This window comes from Elgaria multicarinata, chromosome 9 (assembly GCF_023053635.1).
Source record: "Elgaria multicarinata webbii isolate HBS135686 ecotype San Diego chromosome 9, rElgMul1.1.pri, whole genome shotgun sequence".
Taxonomy (NCBI): Eukaryota; Metazoa; Chordata; class Lepidosauria; order Squamata; family Anguidae; genus Elgaria; species Elgaria multicarinata.
Window position 1 is genome coordinate 18772036 of NC_086179.1, and position 25160 is coordinate 18797195.

At 43.9% G+C, this 25160-nt stretch overlaps 1 protein-coding gene across 1 annotated transcript; it reads left to right on the plus strand.

Annotated features, from left to right (window-relative positions):
- Positions 1–2456: 2456 nt before the first annotated feature.
- LOC134404181 (aldo-keto reductase family 1 member C3-like) lies at positions 2457–25160 on the plus strand. Its single transcript, XM_063134829.1, has 9 exons — positions 2457–2639; positions 8497–8664; positions 9627–9743; positions 17751–17828; positions 18390–18512; positions 18903–19012; positions 20394–20559; positions 22731–22813; positions 24814–25160. The coding sequence occupies exons 1-9, from the start codon at positions 2559–2561 to the stop codon at positions 24857–24859; spliced, it is 972 nt and encodes a 323-aa protein (XP_062990899.1). The 5' UTR covers positions 2457–2558; the 3' UTR covers positions 24860–25160.

Consider the following 25160-nt stretch of genomic DNA (forward strand, 5'->3'; position numbering starts at 1 on the left):
AGACACAAAGCAGAAAGCTCTCAGGGTGGGTCTGCCTTAGTCCCCGCTCCAACGCTGGGATTGGAGGATGATGCTTTCTGAGGTGATCAATTCTCATCAGGATTGGGAGTTGAATGTGCCTGTCATCGCTTCAAAAAAAAAAAAAAAACCCCAAACCCCGATTTTTTAAAAAATATTGCACGTGAACCACAGGACGCAGAAAGTTGAGAGTAGTCTCAAAATGACCCCCATCCACGACTCTCTGAGCACAAGAATTTTCAGAACGATAGCTTAAAAACCAACCCAGTTATGCCCGAGTCTTTCCCTCAATGCAATCCTATGGGCGAAAAGCCGAAAACGCCGTTTGAGCCGCGCGGTTGACCCGATTTTCAAAAAAATATAGCACGCGACCCGCACGACGCAGAGAGGTGAGAGTGGTCTCAAAATGACCCCCATCCACGACTCTCTGAGCACAAGAATTTCCAGAACGATAGCTTCAAAAAGAACGTAGTTATCCGCGATTATTTGCCGCAATGCAATCCTATGGCGAAATGTTTTCAAGATGGCGATCAGAGCGCTCCGCGGAAACAGGAGCGCTCCGAAAATGGCCGCTTCTCTTCGCCTTGCTTCTAGGGGTCCGCGGTCCGCTCCTACTCCGCCTCTGGGTAAGGCGGAGCAGGCCAATCCGCTACTGCTTCTACGCTCCTAATCGGAGCGGATCACACCCCTACTTTCTAGGGGGCATCACACCTGCACCAGAACCCATAAACCCTCTGGAAGACCCTGCAAAACTGACCACCAGGAAGGGCCCAAAGACACTCCTCACCCAGGGCACTTTTTATCACAAGGTTGGCCCTGATACCTGGTAGAGTGGGATCACCAACATGATTTATCCACATACAAATACTTTGGATTCCAACAAAACACAAAAATCAATCACTTCGTAGTAAAAACTCAACTACGGACACAATATAAAACTCGCTTATCACAAATCCTAAAATCCAACCTGAACTCTAAAAACATTTTCAAAGCCATCAACACCTACGCAATACCCATTCTCACATACTTATTCAAAATCATACACTGGTCACACGCTGAACTCAAAGAAATAAACAGACTCATTGGACTGAACTCACAAAACACCGCATGCTCCATCCCAACTCATGCATTGAAAGAATAACAATCAGCAGGAAAGAAGGAGGAAGAGATCTGCTGGACATCAACGCAATCCATGCTAAACAGATAAAATCACTCTGAGAATGTTTCCATACTAAAAACACCCCCATCCATAAAGGCATAGTAAAAGCAGATAAAAACTACACCCCACTCAACCTAGCACTATGAAACGAAGACCAAACATGACCACTCCCACTTGCAGAGAAAAAAGAAAAATGGGCACAAAAATAGGGTGACCATATGAAAAGGAGGACAGGGCTCCTGTACCTTTAACAGTTGCAAAGAAAAGAGAATTTCAGCAGGTATCATTTGTATATATGGAGAACCTGGTGAAATTCCCTCTTCATCACAGCAGTTAAAGCTGCAGCAGCTATACTAGAGTGAGCAGATTTAAGAGGGCAGGGCACCTGCAACTTTAACTGTTGTGATGAAGAAATTTCACCAGGTCCCCCATATATACAAATGACACCTGCTGAAATTTCCTTTTCAATACAACTGTTAAAGATACAGGAGCCCTGTCCTCCTTTTCATATGGTCACCCTACACAAAAAGCACTCCATGGGAAGCACTACAACATAATACAGAACCCCAAAATAAACAAGGAACAATCATACAAATGGCTCAGGAAGGGTGAGCTATTTCCAGAAACAGAAGGATTTGTAATAGCTATACAGGATCAAGTTCTAGCAACCAAGAACTACAAAAGAAAAAAGAAAAAAAGATAACAATGTAACAACACACATATGCAGGAAATGCCACCAATTTCAAGAAACAATAAACAATGTAACGAGGATGTAAAATTCTGGCAGGAATGGGCTATACAGGCAGACACAATAGAGCTGCAAAAATAATTCACCAACGACTGGCCATCAAATTCAATTTTATCAAACAACCTACATCATACTATACATACTCACCCGAAACAATCTTAAAAAATGCAGATCATAAAATATACTGGTACAAAACAATACCTTGCAACCGACCAGACATAACCGTCACAGACAAAAAAGAAAAACACACATACCTTATCGACATAGCAATGTTGTAGACGTGGAGCCTGGCTCCGAGCTAAAAAACTCGGGGTAAGTACCCGCTTTTTTTAGCGCAGAGCCCTGGATCCCTTCGGAATGGCGGCTGCGTCATGTAGATCAGCTGCCGCCACTCCGAAGCTACCCCGGGGTAAAGTGCCCATGTAGACGAGCCCCAAGACGAAAAGTCAATCCTCACCAACCCATAACAGAAGTATTGCCACACCTCTCTCATGGCTGCTGAAGTCATTTATTAAACAGACACAGCCCTGAGATTGTTCATTTTCTTTTGAGTCTCTCACTGGAGCGTTTGCTTTCTCAGGAGCCAGGTGAAACCTCTGCCTTCTGTCAAGTCCCAAAGAAGTAGTGAAAGAGATGGCCCTCAGCAAAGATCAGGGCTTTACAATGAACGATGGCAACAAAATCCCTGTGCTTGGATTTGGCACCTATTCCTCTGTGAGTAAATAGTTTGGATGATTCTTGATTTAGCATGTACTTTTCATGAGCTAAAAGCCTCGTCATGATGACAAGTGTGGCGATGAAGCAAGGTGCATGGGGGGAGGGGCTTGGATCCTGCGAGAGGGGGCCCTTGCGCGTACAGGAGCCTTGAGGTGATGGACTTAACCATCTGTGGAACAGAACACTATAATGAATTTGCTAGGCACTTCCAGAACAAAATCTTTTGCATCCGCCAGGACTTCGACTCCAGTGTTATAGCAGGTGAATCTAGTGAGGTGTCCAGAGTACAGTCTTGTCCAGTTTTCTTGGATCAGTTTCAGGTGGTACAGCTCGAGGATGTTGACAAGGTGCTTGGACAGGTCCGAGCAACTACCTCTGTACTGGATCCTTGCCCCTCTTGGCTAATAAAAGCTAGTAGGGATGGAACAGCTAGCTGGGCCAAGGAGGTGATTAATGCCTCTCTACAAGAGGGAGTGGTCCCAGGCCGTCTGAAAGAAGCGATAGTGAAACCACTCCTGAAGAAACTTCCTTGGACCCGGAAAATCTTAGTAACTACAAGCCGGTAGTAAATGTTCCATCCCTGGGCAAGGTCCTTGAGTGGGTGGTAGCGGGCCAGCTCCAGACATTCTTGGATGAGACTGATTATCTGGATCCATTTCAGTCGGGTTTCAGGCCTGGTTTTGGCACGGAAACAGCCTTGGTCGCCCTGTATGATGACCTATGTCGGGAGAAAGACAGGGGGAGTGTGACTCTGTTGATTCTCCTCAACCTCTCAGCGGCTTTCGATACCATTGACCATGGTATCCTTCTGGAGCGTCTGGCTGAGTTGGGAGTGGGGGGCACTGCATTGCAGTGGTTCCGCTCCTACTTGGCAGGTCGGCTCCAGAAGGTGGTGCTTGGGGGACATTGCTCGGCCCCGTGGACTCTCTAGTATGGGGTTCCGCAGGGGTCGGTTTTGTCCCCCATGCTGTTTAACATGTACATGAACCCGTTGGGTGCGGTCATCCAGAGTTTTGGAGTGCGCTGTCATCAGTACGCTGATGACACGCAGCTCTACTGCTCCTTTTCATCCTCATCAGATGTGGATGTGCTGAACCGGTGCTTGGCTGCAACAATGGACTGGATGAGGGCTAATAAACTGAAACTCAATCCAGACAAGACTGAGATGCTGCTGGTGGGTGGTTCCTCTGATCGGATGGGGGGCGTTCAACCGGTTCTGGATGGGGTTGCACTCCCCCTGAAGGAGCAGGTTCGTAGCTTGGGGGTTCTCCTAGAACCATCTTTGTCACTTGAGGCTCAGGTGGCCTCGGTGGCACGGAGTGCTTTCTACCAACTCCGGTTGGTGGCCCAGCTATGCCCCTATCTGGACAGGGATAACCTAGCTTCAGTTGGCCATACTTTGGTAACTTCCAAATTAGATTACTGCAATGCCCTCTACATGGGGCAGCCTTTGAAGACGTTCCGGAAGCTGCAGCTTGTGCAAAATGCGGCGGCCAGATTGATAGCTGGAACAGGGAGGTTTGAGCATAAAACACCGATTCTGGCCCACTTGCATTAGCTGCCTATATGTTTCCAAGCCCAATTCAAGGTGCTAGTTTTAACCTATAAAGCCCTACATGGCTTGGGACCGCAATACCTGATGGAACGCCTCTCCCGACATGAACCTACCCGTACACTGTGCTCAACATCTAAGGTCCTCCTCCGAGGGAAGCTCGGAGGATGGCAACAAGGGAGAGGGCCTTTTCAGTGGTTGCCCCCCGACTGTGGAATGATCTTCTCCCAATGAGGCTCACCTGGCGCCAACATTGTTATCTTTTCGGCGCCAGATCAAGACTTTTCTCTTTTTCCAGGCATTTTAACAACATTTAACAACGTTAAGTTTGTTTTTAATGGACCCCAGAATTGTTGTTTTTTAAATGGATACTGTTGTTTTTATACTGTTTTTATGTATTTGATGGTTTTTAAATTTTGTATACTTTTAATGTTTACCATTTTTAATTGTTGTAAACCGCCCACAGAGCTTCGGCTGTGGGGCAGTATATAAATGTAATAAATAAATAAATAAATAAATACATGCTTTGCCTGCAGAAGGTCCCAGGTTCGATCCCCACCTTTTCCTGGTAGGGTAAGGAAAGAATCCTGCCTCCAACTCCGTCAGTCAATGTTCACAATACTGAGCTAGACGGGCCAGTGATCTGATTCAGTACAATGCCACTTCCGACGTTCCTGTCTTATTGTCGATGGCTGTTTAGATGACTATGGGTAGTATTTCACTTTCTTCAAAAGATAGTAGGGTTGACTTCTCACTTTTTGGGACCATCCTGCTCATTTTGGCTCCTAGACCTCTGCACCATATTCCTGCCGTAACACACCACTGCACACCCCTCTGTGTCAATGGGATCGACTGCAGATTTTCCCTTTGCCGCAACAATTTTGCCCAAAGCAGTGTTTTGATTTCCCCATTAGCACGCACACACACACACACACACCCAACTGATCCTATTTACCAACGGAAGCTTCCTGTTTTCCGGTGGGCTGTAGCCATGGTGGGTTTTGCTTGCCACGGCTTCTGTTTAAAGAATGTCAGTTTATTAAGCCTGGAGGCTGAGGCTAGGGTGATCATATGGAAAGGAGGCCAGGGCTCCTGGATCTTTAACAGTTGTATTGAAAAGGGAATGCATGCAGCACCTGGTGAAATGCCCTCTTCATCACAACAGTTAAAGCTGCAGGAGCCCTGCCTAGCATGACCGGATACAAAAAAGGGCAGTGCTCCTGCAGCTTTAACTGTTGTGATGAAGAGGGCATTTCGCCAGGTGCTGCATGCATACAAATGACACCTGCTGAAATTCCCTTTTCAATACAACTGTTAAAGATACAGGAGGCCTGTCCTCCTTTTTATATGGTCACCCTACTCTAGAAGACCTCTGTGATTTCATAGGGGCCTCTCCGGCATCGTGTCATTGCATATGTGGTGCCTGCTGTGTGATTTACGCATTGCAAAGTACAGTGCAAAATACCACATTTGATGCCGTATGCACACTTTGCATGAGCACCTACCATGACACTCAGGCCCAGTAAGAAGCAAGACGCAATGCTGCACACAATGGTTTGCATCACATGAGGAACTGTGCCTCATGCATTAAGTGCCCTGTGCCTTCAGATTCACCATCAAATCATATTTTGTGCAAGATTTATAAGGTTTGTAGCTGGAGACCTCAGTTGCCACTGGGAATTCTTCCAGAGGGTCAAGGTTTAATGTATGATTTCTCTGAGCAGAGTTAGTGTTTATTGGCAGCGATGTCTTTTAACCTTTGTACAGTACGAACAGTGCCTGCATTTGGTTTTATAGAGGGGTAAAATATTAGCCAGAATTACCAGACTTTTAGAGCCCTACGTTAGTTGTAAATGAAAGTTAACAAAGAATCATAGAATAGCAGAGTTGGAAGGGGCCTACAAGGCCATCGAGTCCAACCCCCTGCTTAATGCAGGAATCCACCCTGAAGCATCTCTGACGGTTAGTTGTCCAGCTGCCTCTTGAATGCCTCTAGTGTAGGAGAGCCCACAACCTCCCTAGGTAACTGATTCCACTGTTGCACTGCTCTAACAGTTAGGAAGTTTTTCCTGATGTCCAGCCGGAATCTGGCTTCTTTTAACTTGAGCCCGTTATTCCGTGTCTTGCATTCTGAGAAGAGATCCTGGCCCTCCTCTGTGTGACAACCTTTTAAGTATTTGAAGAGTGCTATCATGTCTCCCCTCAATCTTCTCTTCTCCAGGCTAAACATGCCCAGTTCTTTCAGTCTCTCTTCATAGGACTTTGTTTCTAGACCTCTGATCATCCTGGTTGCCCTCTTCTGAACACGCTCCAGCTTGTCTGTGTCCTTCTTGAATTGTGGAGCCCAGAACTGGACACAATACTCTAGGTGAGGCCTAACCAGGACTGAATAGAGGGGAACCAGTACCTCACATGATTTGGAAGCTATACTTCTCTTAATGCAGCCCAAAATAGCATTTGCCTTTCTTGCAGCCATATTGCACTATTGGCTCATATTCAGCTTGTGATCTACAACAATTCTCGTTTGTAGTATTGCTGAGCCAAGTGTCCCCCATCTTGTAACTGTGCATTTGGTTTCTATTCCCTAGGTGTAGAACTTGGCATTTATCCCTATTAAGTTTCATTCTGTTGTTTTCAGCCCAGCACTTCAGCCTTTTCTTTGTTGTCTGTTATCAATTTGCCTTCCTCATTAAGCAGTTGAACCACCCACTGATGATCTATTTAGATGGCTCACTAGTTATCCAATATGGAGTAGTTAAAAGAGGGATTTCTTGCATTGTATTTTGTTCCATTGTAATGATTTTTGTTTATCCTTGCTTTTTGCCTTCCCTGTATTTTGTCTTTTGTGAAAAGTCTTGCAAAGTCTGTAATCCACCAGCAAATGTATTTGTATTGTGAAGCCTTAGCCACAGATGATCTAAAAGAAGCTAGCAAGCTTAAGTTTTGTATTGCTTTAAAGGGGGGAAATGTTAGCAGAACCACCTCCATTTTTAACAGGAAACTGTAAAATCTCCATTGCACACCAAGCGAGATGTCACGTACCAAGAATGTCTTCAAGGGTGTTTCCTGTGTGACTATCTTATCTATCCAGAACAATAGCTTTATGTTCCCAGGCGGAATGTACTGTTACAGAGGAAATGTTTTACAAAAGATAAGGGGGGGCTCTGGTGTTACATTCTGATTGGTTAATGCTGCTACTGGGCCCTGCCCCTTGAAAGCTTTAATACTGTACCATATTCCCTATGTTTTTTGTCTGATTGCTCCCTTTGAAGAGACCAGGCCTTGATTACTAATCAATAAAGCGCTTTTGAACCCTCTGTCGCTGGAATGGTGGAGTCGTGCTTAAGGGCTGTTTGGATCTCGTCCTTGGGTGAAAAGAACATTGATCTAACAACCAGGCATTTCAAATATTAGGCTGTTGAGAATAAATGTTTCTGAAGCTGACTATCATCACAAATTGAAGCTAGACAGGACTTACATCTTACCTAGAACGGTTTCTTGTATAATCTTCCATCTCTCAACTACATTTTCAAAAAAGAAGGGCTTTTCCTAGAGCTGTGCACAAGGAAGAATATTTAGCCTGCTGAAGAATTCTGGAGAAGATTTTGTTTGGTCCTAATAAAGGCATTGCCCAATGGTGGGTTTTGAATATTTCTTTTTGGAAAGCAAAACCATCTCGAGAAATCCTGGGTTGAACAACCACAGATCAAGGAAAACTGACTCCAGCAACTTAGGGGAAGAACAAAGTGCTGGACTAGATGGACCCTTGGTCTGATCCAACATGGCACTTCTTCTGTTCTTAAGTTCAATTTGCCAGACAAAAGAGGGCCATTGATACTCCATAATCAATTATAAAAGGCCCTATTTTGGCTGCTGTTCAACAAAAGTTTAGGAGACTGGGAAATTTCTGGTATATGGTTAAGGAAATGGTCCTGCATTACATTTTTTGTGAACCGCCCAGAGAGCTTCGGCTATTGGGCGGTATAAAAATGTAATAAATAAATAAAAATAAAAAATAAATACATGAGGATGAATTTGGTAGCAGGAGGTGAGGAATAAGAGAAAGCATCCAAAAGTATATTGGATGGGATATAAATCAAATCAAATCAATAAATTTATTCTGTTTAAGCCACAGTAGAAGACAGAAGTGGTCGAAACACTTAAGTCATACTTAGACTAGATCCAATTAAATCAATGAGAATTTAGTCATGACTAACTTAAGTCCCCATTAATTTTAGTGGGAAGCATGACAAAATGTGGATCCAACTCACTAAGTAATATTTTTTCCTGTTCAATTGGCAGATTGATAAAAGTAAGTGCGAGGAGGCTACAAAGATAGCTATAGAAGTTGGCTTCCGCCATTTTGATGGAGCATATGTATACGAGACTGAGGACCAAGTTGGACGCGCCATTCGTGAGAAGATTGCAGATGGGACAGTAAAAAGGGAAGACCTTTTCTACACTGGAAAGGTAGGCGAGTTTGGATGTTCTTTCTTGTTACATTCCTATCTCTAGAAAAGTAAAGAAAGATCAAAGTGGAAGGAACCTAGATAAAGAGATTTAAGAGGAAGGAATCTGCTTAAGCTAGCCTCACTAAGGTTATATGTGCAACATGCTAAAATATGCTCACCTGCACACATGATGTGAAAATAGTTTGGAACTTTAAAGCAGTGATATTTGGTGATTTCAAATACAACAAAGAGCAGCCTTCCCCTGATGCCAACCAGATGTGCTGGACTAAAACCCATCATCCCCAGCAAGTCAACCAATGGGCCTACTGATTGAGGATGATGGGGTCTGTAGTTCAACACATCCAGAAGGCGCCACATTGGGAAAGGCTGACCAAGTGTCAAGTATTTTGTTTCGAACTTCAGTGAGAAACTCATTGCTGGCTGGGGAATGCTGGGAGCTATACGATTTTCCCTTTGTCTAAACTTGCATAGGGTAGCACAGTTATAAACTGAACTGTAGACAGTTCATTGTTTAGGAATGGTGATCAGAGACGCTTTTCCTAGTTAGTAATTTCTACAAGCCAACAAGATTGTAGAGTATAAAATACAGAGGAAATTTAAACAGCAGGATGTAGGTTCCTCTATCAGAACCTCCCCGGCTTGTTGTTCAAGAAAGACCCACCACCACCTCATCTTGACTTCTCCTCTCCTTTGAAAAGCTTAGAAAGATGATTTGGGTAAGACATTTTTGATGTAATAAAAGGTTTTTGGATTCGTATAGATTGTACGGACAAATTCCTGCCAGACCCATGGAACAGATGTGCAAGTCTTTATGGGAAATCTCATACATCCTGCTTAACACAAGTAACACCTCGTTTGCTTAGCATCAGGGGGTGAGAAATTATATATAAGAAGCAAAATGCAGCAGCCCTAAGATTTTATTGTTGTGTGAAAGAATAAACATCTATACATTTCTGACAGCTTTGGAATACCTTCCACCGACCGGAGTTGGTTCGGACATGCCTAGAGGAATCGCTAAAAAACCTCCAGTTTGACTATATGGATCTATTCATAATCCACAATCCTTATTCTCTAAAGGTAAACATTTCTTGCATTCTTGATGAAACCCCATGTATGTAGAGGCCACTATATAAATGATAGTTGCGGTTATTATTGATGATGATGCCCTTCTCAACCCCAACCGTGGCTCACCTCTTTCCTCCGCTACCTTCGCTCTTGTTCCCGGGCAGCTGAACGCCTTTGGCGTAAGACCAGGGACTGGGCGGACTTTGTCCATTACAAATTTGTACTCTCCTCTTTCTCTTCTGCCATTTCACTGGCCAAACAGCAGTACTACTCAACGCTGATCCACTCAAATGCTAGGCATCCTCAGCGGCTCTTTGCGTCCTTCAATTCTCTCCTGAAGCCTAATCCACCATCTCTCCCTGCCTCTCTGACTGCTAATAATTTTGCCTCTTTTTTCAATGCTAAAATCCAAACTATTCGCTCTGATCTGGCCAGCTCTGCTCCTCTTCCAGTTCCTGTTCCTCATCTGTCAGTTCCTCCTGCAAATTTCTCTGCGTTTCCTTCGGTCTCAGCTGATGAACTGTCTACAATACTACACTCCTCGAAGCCTTCCACTTGCTCCCGTGATCCGATTCCCTCCCGCGTCTTTATAAATCTTATTCCCGCTATCCTCCCTTCCTTGCTTCATATTATTAATTTTTCTCTGTCCTCTGGCTCATTTCCTTCTGCTTTTAAACATGCTACAGTCTCTCCCATTCTCAAGAAACCTACTCTTGATAGGCTATCTCTGTCTAACTACCAACCTGTTTCTTTGTTGCCTTTTGTTTCAAAGATCCTGGAGCGTGCGGTCTACTCTCGCTGTCTTGACTTTCTTACTAGTAACTCTGCTCTAGATCCTTTTCAATCCGGATTCCGTCCTTTGCATTCCACTGAAACAGCCCTTACTAAGATCACCAATGATCTTCTTACTGCCAAGTCCTTTATTCCATTCTTATTCTCCTTGATCTAACTGCAGCTTTTGACACGGTTGATCATGATCTTCTCTTAGATTCCCTTCATGACCTTGGACTTCGTGGGTCTGTCTATAACTGGTTTGCCTCCTATCTAGCGGGTTGCTCTTTCAGCGTGTTGGCTAATGGCAGCTCGTCTTCCTCCTTTCCCCTTTCAGTAGGGGTACCGCAAGGCTCGGTGCTTGGCCCGTTGCTGTTTTCTTTATACATGTTGCCCTTGGGTAAGCTTATTCAATCTCATGGCCTCAAATATCATCTGTATGCCGATGATACACAATTATATCTTTCATCTCCGGAACTTTCTCCTGATGTTCACGATCGTATCTCGGCTTGTCTCTCAGATATCTCAGCCTGGCTGCTTCATCGTTGTCTGAAACTTAACATGGCAAAGACTGAATTGCTTGTTTTTCCGCCTAAACCTTCTCCTCATCTTTTATTCTCTCTCACTGTCAATGATGTTACGCTTACTCTGGTCAAGGAAGCTCGCAGTCTTGGCTTCATATTTGACTCATCGCTCTCCTTTATTCCTCATATTGAGGCAGTAGCTAAATCTTGTCGTTTTTTCCTGTATAATATTGCCAGGATTCGATCATTTCTGTCTATCTCTTCTGCCAAGACGCTTGTTCATGCACTGGTTATTTCCCGGTTGGACTACTGCAACCTTCTTCTCTCTGGCCTTCCTTCTTCTCACATCAGTCCATTGGTTTCTGTCCACCACTCTGCCGCTAAAATCATCTTCCTGGCTCGCTGCTCTGACCATGTTACTCCACTTCTGAAATCTCTTCATTGGCTTCCAATTCACTTCAGAATCCAATATAAACTTCTCCTGTTGACCTTCAAAGTTTTTCACGGTCTAGCTCCTTCCTATCTCTCCTCTCTCATCTCACACTATTGCCCTGCTCGTGCTCTTCGCTCCTCTGATGCCATGTTTCTCGCCTGCCCAAGGGTCTCTACTTCCCTTGCTCGGCTTCGTCCATTTTCGTCTGCTGCCCCTTACGCCTGGAACGCTCTTCCAGAACATTTGAGAACTACAAGTTCAATCGCAGCTTTTAAAGCTCAACTAAAAACTTTTCTTTTTCCTAAAGCTTTTAAAACTTGATGTTGTTTGGACTTTACACTGTTAGTTTTACCCTACCCTGTGCCTGTTTACCCTACCCAGTGCCTGTTTCCATTCTCTTCCCCTCCTTATTGCTTTACTATGATTTTATTAGATTGTAAGCCTATGCGGCAGGGTCTTGCGATTTACTGTTTTACTCTGTACAGCACCATGTACATTGATAGTGCTATATAAATTAATTAATAATAATAATAATAATAATAATAATAATAATAATATTTTAACTCACTTGGCACCTCCTAAAGGCTTTGGTGTACCACACCTATCTTGCCCAATGGCTATTGATAATGGGTGTTGTAGTCCAAAACATCTGAAGGACACTAGGTTGTGGAATGCTAAGAGTAAACTATTTCAGCAGAGGAAAACAAGACAGGCTACTATGTAAGGACTAAGGGCTGTATCTGCATTACAATCACTTATCAGGTTTATACTAGTTCAGGTGTCATGGCTTCTCCCAAAGAATCATGAGAATTATAATTTTGATGAAAGTGGTGAAAATTCTCACAGAAGTACAGTTACCAAGGTTCTGTGAGAATGTCTCCCTGTCCACAATCTCCATACCATGCATAATTTTGTACACCTCTATCATGTCTCCCCTTAGCCTCCTTTTTTCCAAGCTAAACAATCCCAGTTGATGTAATCTTCCCTCATAGGGGAGAGGCTCCAGCCCCTTCATCATTTTAGTTGCCCTTTTCTGCTCTATAATATCCTTTTTAGGTGTAGTGACCAGAACTGTACACAGTATTCTAAGTGTGGTGGCACCATAGATTTGTATAATGGCAGTATGATACTGGCTGTTTCATTCAGTATGGGATGGGTTGCACCTCACAAGGGCTGGAAAGAATGAGTTCAGCCACAGCATGAAGAACTTCATCAGGAGGGCTTTAAACTGAATCTTGCGGGGGTGGGAGACGTAAATTTTGAGGCAACAATGGATGAAGGCCAATGCACCACAGTACAGAGAACAGCTCCAACAGAGTCCCAAAATAGTGTCTGCAACAAGGTAGGAACAAAGCCAGACTATAAAACACATGGTCTTCGATGTCTATATACTAATGCCCAGAGCATGGGAAACAAACAGAATGAACTTGAACTCTTATTACATGAAGGCAAATACGACTTGATAGGTATAACTGAAACTTGGTGGGATGACTCCCATGACTGGAATATAGCAATTGAAGGATATAACTTGTTCAAAAAGAACAGAAGAAATAGAAAGGGAGGTGGAGTTGCACTATATGTTAACAATACCTATCCCTGCACAGAAATACAGGCGGATGAGATTGGGAGCCCCGTTGAGAGCGTCTGGATTAAAATAAATGGGGCTAGGAATAAAAAGAATATGATAATCGGAGTCTACTACCGACCACCCAATCAAGGAGAAGACGAGGACGAAACTTTTGAGAAACAAATTGCCAGTGTTTCAAGGAAGTGTGATGTAGTAGTGATGGGGGACTTCAATTACCCTGATATCTGTTGGGAGACCATTACTGCCAAAAGCGGCCCTTCCAAGAAATTCCTGACATGTATGGGTGATAACTTTCTCCTACAGAAAGCGGTGGAAGGAACTAGAGGATCGGCAATCCTTGACTTGTTATTGACCAATAGGGATGACTTAGTGGATAAAGTGGCAGTTACAGGAACTCTGGGGGAAAGTGACCACGTCATACTTGAATTCTTGATTATGAAGGAGACAAAAGTCGAGCGTAGCCATACACGTACTCTGGATTTTAGGAAAGCTGATTTTAATAAACTCAGAACTATAATAAGTAAGGTCCCGTGGCAAGGGAGCCTAAAAAGAAAAGGAGTGCAGGATGGGTGGGAGTATCTAAAAAATGAAATTTTAAAGGCACAGTTACAAACAATTCCAACAAGGAGAAAAGATAGAAGACAACAGAGGAAACCAATGTGGCTCCACAAAAAGCTTATTGATGAACTGAAAACAAAAAGGGATACATATAGGAAGTGGAAGGAAGGCCAGGCTACAAAAGAAGAGTACAGACAAGTGGCGCAGAAGTGCCAAAATGGCGTCAGGAAGGCTAAAGCTGTGAATGAGCTGAGATTAGCGAGGGATGCTAAAAGCAATAAAAAGGCTTTCTTCAGATACGTGAGTAGTAAAAGGCAGAGGAAAGAAATGGTGGTTCAACTGCTTAATGAGGATGGCAAATTGATAACAGACGACAAACAAAAGGCTGAAGTGCTCAATTCCTACTTTGCCTCGGTCTTCTCCCAAAAGCGGGTCTATGACCCCCCTGGAAAAAGTGAAGCAGAAGTTGAGGGGGCAGGATTGCAGTTTGAGATTGATAAACAAATGGTCAAAGAACACCTAATTTCCTTGAATGAGTTCAAATCTCCAGGGCCCGATGAACTGCATCCAAGAGTAATGAAGGAGCTAGCGGAAGAACACTCAGAACCTTTGTCTATTATCTTTGCAAAATCATGGAAGACGGGTGAGGTGCCGGACGACTGGAGGAGGGCTAATGTTGTCCCTATCTTCAAAAAGGGCAAAAAGGAGGAACCTGGGAACTACAGACCAGTCAGTCTGACATCCATCCCTGGGAAAATTCTGGAGCAGATTATAAAGAAGTCAATCTGTAAACACCTTGAAACCAATGCAGTGATTACTAGAAGCCAACATGGATTTGTCAGGAACAAATCCTGTCAGACTAATTTGATCTCATTTTTTGATAGGATAACCTCCCTTGTGGATTGTGGGAATGCTGTGGATGTCATATATCTTGACTTCAGCAAAGCTTTTGACAAAGTACCACATGACATTCTGATTAACAAACTAGCTAAAAGTGGGCTAGATGGAACAACTATTAGGTGGATCCACAGTTGGCTACAGAATCGGACTCAAAGAGTACTTATCAATGGAACCTTCTCAAACTGGGGAGAGGCAACGAGTGGGGTGCCGCAGGGCTCAGTCCTGGGCCCAGTGCTCTTCAACATTTTTATTAATGATTTGGACGAGGAGGTGCAGGGAACGCTGATCAAATTTGCAGATGACACAAAATTGGGTGGGATAGCTAATACCCTGGAAGACAGAAACAAACTTCAAAGTGATCTTGATAGGCTGGAGTGCTGGGCTGAATGAAATTTAATAGGGATAAATGCCAAGTTCTACATTTAGGGAATAGAAACCAAATGCACAGTTACAAGATGGGGGATACTTGGCTCAGCAATACTGCAAACGAGAAAGATCTTGGAATTGTTGTAGATCACAAGCTGAATATGAGCCAACAGTGCGATATAGCTGCAAGAAAGGCAAATGCTATTTTGGGCTGCATTAATAGAAGTATAGCTTCCAAATCACATGAGGTACTGGTTCCTCTCTATTCGGCCCTGGTTAGGCCTCATCTAGAGTATTGCGTCCAGTTCTGGGCTCCACAATTCAAGAAGGACGCAGACAAGCTGGAGCGTGTTCAGAAGAGGGCAACCAGGATGATCAGAGGTCTAGAAACAAAGCCCTATGAAGAGAGACTGAAAGAACTGGGCATGTTTAGCCTGGAGAAGAGAAGATTGAGGGTAGACATGATAGCACTCTTTAAATACTTAAAAGGTTGTCACACAGAGGAGGGCCAGGATCTCTTCTCGATCCTCCCAGAGTGCAGGACACGGAATAACGGGCTCAAGTTAAAGGAAGCCAGATTCCGGCTGGACATCAGGAAAAACTTCCTGACTGTTAGAGCAGTGCGACGGTGGAATCAGCTACCTAGGGAGGTTGTGGGCTCTCCCACACTCGAGGCATTCAAGAGGCAGCTGGACAACCATCTGTCGGGGATGCTTTAGGGTGGATTCCTGCATTGAGCAGGGGGTTGGATTCGATGGCCTTGTAGGCCCCTTCTAACTCTGCTATTCTATGATTCTATGATTCTCATTTCCTTTTCTTATAATGCCTAACACGGAGTTTGCCTTCTTTACAGCGGCCGCACATTGGGTGGACAGTTTCATCAAGCTGTCCACCACAATCCCAAGATCTCTTTGTTGTTCGGTCACCTCCAGCTCCGATCCCATTAGGTTATACTTGAAGTTGGGGGTTTTCTGCCCCAATGTGCATCACCTTACACTTGCTTGCATTGAGCCGCATCTGCCATTTGGATGCCCACTCTCCCACCTTGGAGAGATCCCTTTGGAGCTCTTCACAATCCCTTTGTGTTTTAATGACCTTAAAAAATTTGGTGTCATCAGCAAACTTGGCCACTTCACTGCTCACTCCAGATAATTCCAGATAATTTATGAATAAGTTGAAAAGGATTGGTCCCAAAAACGATCCCTGTAGAACCCCACTATTTACTTCCCTCCATCGGGAGAATTGACTATTTATTCCTACTATACTCTCTGTTTTCTGTTCTCTAACCAGTTACTGATCCATAAGGGGACCTCTCCTCTTATTCCATGACTACTAAGTTTGTTCAGGAGTCTTTGGTGGGGGACTTTATCAAAAGCCTTTTGGAAGTCCAAATAAACAATGTCCGCTGAATCACCCCTGTCTACCTGTTTGTTGACACTCTCAAAGATTCTAGTAGATTAGTGAGACAGGACTTGCCTTTTCAGAAGCCATGTTTATTCTTCTTCAGCAGGACCTGCCCTTCTATATGCTTACTAATTTTGTCTTAATAATCCTTTCAACCAATTTACCTGGAACAGATGTCAAGCTAACCAGCCTGTAATTTCCTGGATCCCCAGTGGATCCCTTTTTGAAAATTGGTGTTACATTGTCCATCTTCCAGTCCTCTGGTACAGAGGCTGAGCTTAGGGACATGTTGCATATTTTTGTGAGGAGGTCTGCAATTTCATATTTGAAATTGAACTCTAGGATGGATACCATCTGGACCTGGTGATTTATTTGCTTTCAGTTTGTCAATAAGTTTGAGAACTTCATCTTTTGTCACCACTATTTGCTTCAGTTCCTCAGACTCCCTTCCTGAAAACATCAGTTCAGGCACAGGCATCTGTCCTGTGTCCTGTTCAGTGAACACGGATGCAAAGAATCCATTCAGCTTCTCCGCAATTTCCCTATCCTCCCTTCAGACAGAGGGCTCAACTACACAGGCGTTTTTCCCCACGGTACCTTCGGAGTGGTGGCAGGTGATTTACATGACGCAGCCACCACTCCAAAGCGATCCAGGGGCAAAGCCCCAAAGCTCCACATTTAAAAAGTCGGGTACTTACCCTGACTTTTTTAGTCTGGAACGAGGCTCCGTGCCTCTGCGGAGCCTTGTTAAGAAAAATAAATTAAAAGAAATTAAGGACAAATTCTTCCCCCGCCTTGTCCCCCCCCCCATTTAGCTGTAAATGTGATCCTTTGCATTTACAGCTTTAAAAAAAAGGTCGGTCTAAAAATTTTTTATTAAAAGCCCACTAACCTTAGAAGAAGGGGCACAGATGCTCTCAGGTGCCCCAGACCTGCCACATGTGTGCTTGGGTGGGTGGCCGCAGCGGCGAGGGCGCCCGGAAAACCTGCCACTGCATTCCTTCCGATGTAGATGATCAGAAGGAGCATCAATGCGGTGGCGCCTCGCACCGCTGCATTCCCAATGTTGCCAAGATGAGGACCAATAGATGTATTGCAGCGGAGGTAGAAAAAGATAGGAGTAACAGAGATAGGATACAGATCTGTGTAGAAGGAGACAATTTTTTGTTTCTGTGGCACACAGATTAAAAAGGATGACTGGTTAGCAACAAATACTGAATTAAAATTAGTTTTCCATGGATAAGGTAGCATTGGATACCTCTTGAATTGATAAAAGTGTGAAATGTGCCCTTTATGGTTTGAGTTTTCCACCCATTCCTGTACTAGGGCATCAGCCTCTACTATGTTAGCTCCTTTTCCATGACTATTCTTGGAATGACATCTACAGTTTTAGAGAGAGAAGTAGTAGGGAATTACTTGTGCAAATCATTTAGTTCGAAGGTGCATTTATTTCCCTTGTTTTCTTTTCTTTCCAGCCTGGACCAGATGTATTTCCTACAGGAGAAGATAAAAAAATTATTTTTGACAGTGTCGATCTTCGTAAAACATGGGAGGTAGGTGCTTGGGATTATCTAGTTAAAACCTTGAGGGGGCTCCTGTAATCTTAAAACACGTGTGAGACTGAGCTTTCCCTTGTGTGCTTCCCCTTATGATCATGCAACGCTATTTGGAAGTACTCTTGTCCACGTACTTCTCTATTTGGAGTATTTGGAAGTATAGGGGAGTACTCTTGTCCACGTACTTCCCTATTTGGAGTATTTGGAAGTATAGGGGAGTACTCTTGTCCACGTACTTCTGGAAGTACATGGACAAGAGCCTCCCCTGACTATCTTAAGGCAATGAGAGGGTTGGTATAAGGCGGCTTGTGTTTTAGACTTCAACTCCCATCAGCTCCAGTCAGCATGACCAATGGTTATGAATGCTAGGAATTATAATCCAAAATATCAGTTGCACGGAGCAAGTTGGGGAACCCTTGTATAGGGAGAGTGGCTCCTTCAGGCTTTGGGGTCCCAGGCTGTTTAGGGCTCTAAACATGAGCAGCAGCACCTTGAACTGGACTTGGAAATGAGTAGGACTTACAAGAGTTGCCAAACACGGCATGTTTTCTTTGCCAGGCAATGGAGGCATGCAAAGATGCTGGCTTGGTGAAGTCTATTGGAGTGTCCAACTTCAACCGGAAGCAGCTGGAAATGATCCTGAGCAAGCCAGGACTGAAATACAAGCCTGCTGTAAACCAGGTGACGTGCAATTGCCTTTGGTGTTATTGCTTTTGGGGTGGGGTTTTGTGTGTGTGTTCCAAGCATCATCAAATGCATTATGCATCTGGACTAGGCTAAAGATTTATGGTGGGATGAGCTCTCAATAACAATTACAGCCTTCCATAAACTGACAAATAGAGGGACTGGAGAATGTGGTAGGGAAAACTACATGTCTTCACTGATGCATATGGTGACACTGCAAACAGCACACCTAAGAAGTGGGCTTTCAATATACCAGCAAACACAATGCACATCTTAAAGACACAAACACACACGCACACATGGCTGTTGTCATAATGGGGTGGTGTATTTCTTTTTCTCTAATCTCACCGTGCTCTTGCGTTGTGTTGGGGTCTGGTGATTTTGCAGATTGAATGCCACATTTATCGGAACCAGAGTAAGATGCTGGACTTCTGCAAATCAAACAACATACTTGTTGAAGGATATTTTGTCTTGGGTTCCCAGAGGAATCCTGTATGGTAAGAGAGGAGGGGTGTGTGGGTGTGTGTAACTTTGTTTGAATTCTTGACTAATTTTGCCTCTGGTTCCACGGCCAGTGCCATGGCTAGGCATAGCAGGGGGACTGCGGAGGGCCCATGCCCCAACAGGGGCCCAGTGAACCCACCCAACCCCAGAGTTGCTCCTCACCTTCACCATTGCAACCTATTTGCCCACCTGCCTCTCGCTCTACCCCAGACAATATGAAGAAAGAGCAGTGGACACCACTATCTGCTTGCCCACTGGCGCTCTGCCTGTCAAGCAGGCAACTGGGGGTAGCAATGAGGAGAAAGAGGATGAGGAGCAATAGGAGCTACTGACAACAGTCATAAGAAGGTAAGAATCACTGAGGTGTGGGGGCAGTAGGGGTTTCTCACAAGAGCCCTTAAAAATCTGGACCTAACACTGCCTGTCCCCAAGCAATAGGAAAGTTGTCCTACCCAAGGGGTTGTCTGTGGGTAAATGCAGCCTACAGGCTCAAAAAGGTTCCCCCTTTGGCTCCCAGTCCCCCATCTTTACAGTGGCGCTTTGGCACCGCGAGGCACCTTGTTCCTGCACTTGTGTTCCTTCTGTATGAGAAGGAACACAAGTGCCAACTTTCCCGCTCTTTACAAGTAAAAAAAATATTAAAACTGTGGGGGGAGGAGAGGAACGAGGCTGTTCCTCCCCCCCCCCTTTTTATGTTATTGTCTGCATCTGGGCAGCTGCGCAGATACAGATAAAAATTAAAAAACCAGGGGTGGGAAGGAACAAGGCAGCCAGAGGAGAATGTGAAGAGAAGTGTCAGGGACTCGGGGCAAGTCACCTCTCCTCCCACTGGCTGCCCGTTCCTCTCCTCCCCCTCCCCCACCTTTGATTTTTTTTTACTTTTCCAGAGGTGTGGGGCCGTCCATGGCGACCAATCAGGGGGCACCATGGGCTCCACTGCCAAAAAAGTTGGGATAAGCGCCTGATGTTTTTGGACTGGAGTTTCCAGGGTTTGCTCCCGGATGGTTTCGCAATAGCTGACTTTCGCCAGACTTCTGTCTAAAAATACTGCTCTTTTAATTGAATTGCTTCTTCTTATGAGTTTATAAATTGTATTTATACTATTTTTAATTGTATTTGAGCCACTTTGTTAAGGCTTTCGTGCCTTGAAAAGTGGGGGGGTATGAAGCTGGACTGAGTTCTTTATTCGTATATAGGATTGACTGAGGAGTGGGAATACCTGAATTAAATTAAATTAAATTAATTTAAATCAAATTAAATACACCAACCAGCTAAGGTTTAAGTACAAGATACTTTGGATATAATAGGCAAGGCTCACATTAATTTAGGAGAAATTTCTTCTTGATATGTTCCCTTTTTCCATGTGGCTGACAGGCTCAATCAGAGCACCCCTGTCCTGCTTGAGGAGCCTGTGTTGGCTGAGATCGCCAAGAAGTACAACCAAACCGTGGCTCTCGTGGCTTTACGCTATCAGATCCAGCGTGGCCTTGTGGTCCTTTTGAAATCTTTTAACAAAAAGCGGATTGAAGAAAACATCAAGGTAAAGCAGCCGAAGACAGGCCTGCACCCACTGTATATATTCCTGGGATATATTCCTGGGGCATATTAGGAATAGATGGTGCAGGTTTGTGTATCATCGTGGACTGTCTTCGAGACCTTGTGCAGAAAAAAAATCAAGGTTGCTTCCTCCCTCATTCCCTTTGCCTCTCCCTTTCCTCTTTCTTCCCTTTTGTTGTCTTTCAAAGGGTGAAACATTTGGATTGCAAACTGCTTGGGGCAGGGACCTGCCTCAGAGGGTAGGACTAGAACCAAGGGGTGGAAATTGCAGGGAAGCAGATTTCAGCCAAACTTTATGAGGAACTTCCTAACAATGTGAGCTGTTCAGCAGTGGAGCAGACTGCCTTGGAAGGTGGTGGGTTCTCCTTCACTGGAGGTATTAAGCAGAGCCTGTATGACCATATGTCAGGGGGACTGTCTTGATGGCACTGGGTAATCCCCATGAGAGCTGCCCTCCCTGCTGCCTATCCTGGCTTCCCCCCCCCGCCCCCCACTCTCCCTTTGACTTTATTTCCCATCCTCTGTGTGCATTTATGTGCATCTTTGCAATCACGTTTCTTGCCTGCTTTATTTTACCCCCTTGTGACTACCGCAGGCTCTTCCTGCAATCTGCAAAATAGAAACTTCCCTGCAATAGAGGCTCAGACTCTTCTCACAATGAAGGTAGCAAGCATTGGGGTGTTCCAGCGGCCATTCAGGTTCACCAGCCTGCCCTCTGCCCGGGCACACAGCAACAAATCAGGGGTCACCTTCCGCCCGGGAATGCCTCCACATCAGGGATTGAGTGAGGTTAGGGGGCGGAAAGGCCGTGTTCGTTTCACTCCATCCTAAAAAGTCGGGGTAAATCCCTGACTTTAAAAATGCAGAGTTTCTCTGGAAAGCCCCGCAGTGGCTTCAAGGTGGCTGCTGAGTCGTATCAATGATGTGGCGCAACCACAGAGCCTCCTCAGGGCTTCCAGAGTCCCAGGGATGCTGCAGCTGCTCCCTGCAAGGCAGGACCTGTTCTGAGCAGAAGGTTGGAACAGATGATCTACGAGGCTCTTTTCCAGTTCTCTGATCCTTCTTTCTGTGTGCACCAATAGCTGGGGAACATGGGTGGGAGGGTGCTGTTGCACCATGTCCTGCTTGTTCATCCCTGGCCGATGGCTGGTTGGCCACTGTGTGAACAGAGTGCTGGACTAGATGGACCCTTGGTCTGATCCAGCATGGCACTTCATATGTTCTTCTGCTGACTTGTTTCCTGTTCTTATGGAGACAATTTCCACTTCTTCGCTTGTGCATGATTCAGTGTATGGGATTCGCTCCCACAAGATCTACTGATGGGCCACAGGCTTACATGACTTGGAAACAAGAGAGATTCACAGAGGATGGAAGTTTATCAAGGGCTATTCACCTAGATCCATCCTCCGATTGGAATCCACCAGGGGAAGAGCCTTCAGCGTGGTGGCGCCCTTCCTGTGGAATTCCTTGCCTCTGGAGGTCAGACAGGCTCCAACCTTGTACTCCTTTCGGCACCTCCTGAAAATGTCTTTATTCCAAGAAGCCTTTCTTTAACATGCAGCCTTGGATTTCTGTGTTGTTGTTTTTTGCTTCTTTTTAAATTTTGTTTTAACTGTTTTATTCTGTTTTTATTTTCATTTTACCTTGTACACCGCTCCGAAATTTTTTCAATGAGGAGCGGTATATAAATACTCTAAATAAATAAATAAATGATGGCTAAATTGTTCCTCCAGATTCTGAAGAAGTATACCTCTAAATGCCAGTTGTTCTGGGGAGGCAACAGTGATAGAGGTTGATTGTGTTCATGTCCTCCTACAGGCCATTCTGATTTAAAACACAGTTTAAAAATGTGTTTCATTTTTTTATTTTTAAAAAAACCCTACAAGAATAAAATAGAAATCAGAAGGGAACCTGGTGTCCAAGCACATTGAGACCCCAGCCTTACTTTCTGCTTGAGAAAAGCTATATTACTAAGTATATAGAAGATCTTCATTGTGGGACGTCTAGCTTGAAGCCTTGAAGAATGTGCTTCTGGATCTGAGGACTTTATAGCTGTTGCTAGAAAAGCAGATCCATAGATGAATTATCTGAGTTACAAAAGGGATCCAGGAGGTAAGAACACAGCGGCCACTCAACGTTTTGTTCTGTTGTCAGGTTTTCAATTTCCAGCTGTCTGAGAAAGACATGAAATCCATCGATGGACTTAATAAAAACCTGAGCTACATGACAAACAAATTGTAAGTTATGTTTTAAAAATGCATCGATAACATAGGTATAGAAAAAAGCTCACGCCTAAATTCAAGCTAAAGGAATAGTGAAATGAAGCAGAGATCTGGAATCAATCTCTGATTTAGGCACAATTATAGGAAGAAATCCAGGGGTGGGGGTAGAGATGTGAAAGCCTGGGAAAAAATCAGGAAACCCCAGGGTTTTTTTTCCCCAAGGACCATTTTTGTTTTGTTCCAAAAAATTGAGGAAAAATGGAAAAATTTAACAGCTTTGGATTATGAAATATTTTCTTTTAGTATTTTAGTCAAAGTATTGATATATGGTTACCCAGCCTTTACTCCCCCAAAATGATTTTTAAAAACTATGTACTAAGAACACTTTTACAGAAAGACTAGAGATGCAAAATGTCTAGAAATAAAGGAGCCATGGGGGAAATGCTTTTTTAATCCTCACTATAAAATTCTTAGAATAAAATTCCATTTTATATTTACGCTCATTTTCCCAACATATGAATAGAGTCACTATGCTCATTCTTGACAGTAAATGAGTATTCTCGACAGTTGGGTTTTGTTCTATAAAGTCCTGTGTTTCTGATGCCGTAGCAGTCATGTAATGAAGTTCTGATCTGGCCAGACAATAATTAAAAATTTACTGAGTTTACTTCTAAAACTTTTAAAAGATCATGCTAATTTTATGAGCAAACTAAGTTATATGCAAAATAACTTTAGGAATGTTCCTAAAGCAGCCCTCCCTAATCTGGTGTCCTCTGGATGCTTTGGTCTACAGTGCCCAGCATTCCTAACCATTGGCCATGCTGCCTGAGGCTGATGGAAGCTGAAGTCCAAAATGTTTGGAGTGCACCAGGTTGGGGAAGGGTGTCTTAAAGCAACAAAGTGATTTCAGATCTGTAAAGAGAGCTGAAAAAACCCTATTGCCTATTTTTCTATTTTTTTTAAAAAAAAAAAATCTGGGGGGAAATTCCCACGGCCTCAAAATTTCCAGAAATTTTACATCTCTAGGCATGTGTATGCGTGTGTGTGTGTGTTTGAGTGTGGTGTTAAGACCCCATGCATTATAGAGAGTGGGAGAGCAATGATACACTTTACAGGGTTGAGGGGAGCAGCCCAGGCTAAGCCCATTACCTTGAGGGGGGAAAGTAGGTTAAATTGTAGTTCGTGCTTTATGTGAACTTATTTCTCAGCATCTATAGGGAAGGTCTCCAGATTTTGTTGGAACAAATCGGAAGTATTATATTGGAACATTATGAACTAGGGTGGCTGCTTATACCTTGCCAAAAATAAGGAATGCATCATAATTTAAAAAAAAAGAGGACAAAGGATGATACCAATTTCAATATGCGTGTGTGTGTGAAAATGTAAAAATTATATATATATATATATCATTTAAAAAGAAGTCTAAGACATCTCACCATAGTGGAGAAGACTGGCAGTCTGCTGCCTCCCAGGTGCTACATGCTGCTAAGCTACGTCAGGGCTCTTATGGTTTAAACCAGACTAGAACTGGACAACCCATCAAATAGAGGACACAGTCCCATCAAGGACTCACTTCTGCGAGCTCTGCAAAATAAAGGAGCATGTTTAAACCGTGGTTAGGTAACCACCATAGTTAGGGAATAGTTCACACAATGCGCTAAGCCATAATATTTAGTTTAAAATGTTTAACGCCCATGGCTTAGTGTGTCATCTGAAGAGGGTCATTCTCTCTCCTGTGCATCTCTCATATCTGAGAGCCAGTGTGGTGTAGTGGCTAGAGTGTGAGCCTGGGAGTCGGGAGATCTGGGTTCTAGTCCCCACTCGGCCATGGAAGCTCGCTGGGTGACTTTGGGCCAGTCACAGACTCTAAGCCCAGCCTACCTCATAGGGTTGTTTTTGTGAGGATAAAATGGAGAGGAGGGTTATGTATGCCGTCTTGTGTTCCTTGGAAGAAAAATGGTGGGATATAAGTGTAATAAATAAATAATCTGAGGGTGTACTTTTTTCCCTTTCAGATTTGCTGAACACCCACAGTATCTCACACCAGATGATGATAAGTAAGGACTCATCTACCTCCCCTAATTTGTCTCCCATTCTCAAGTATTCTCAAGTATAGCCATATCTTATATTACAACACTATCTAGTTTTACTGCACTGACAATATCAAAGAGATCTGTATGTGTTTCATAGAATCAAAGAATAGTAGAGTTGGGGGCCTATAAGGCCATCGAGTCCAACCCCCTGCTCAATGCAGGAATCCACCTTAACTATAAATACAAAGGTTTACCATAACACAGCATTGTGGTTGATTCTTAGTTCTAATCTGTAAAGGGAAGGAGGAAATAAAGATGATTTTTGTTGC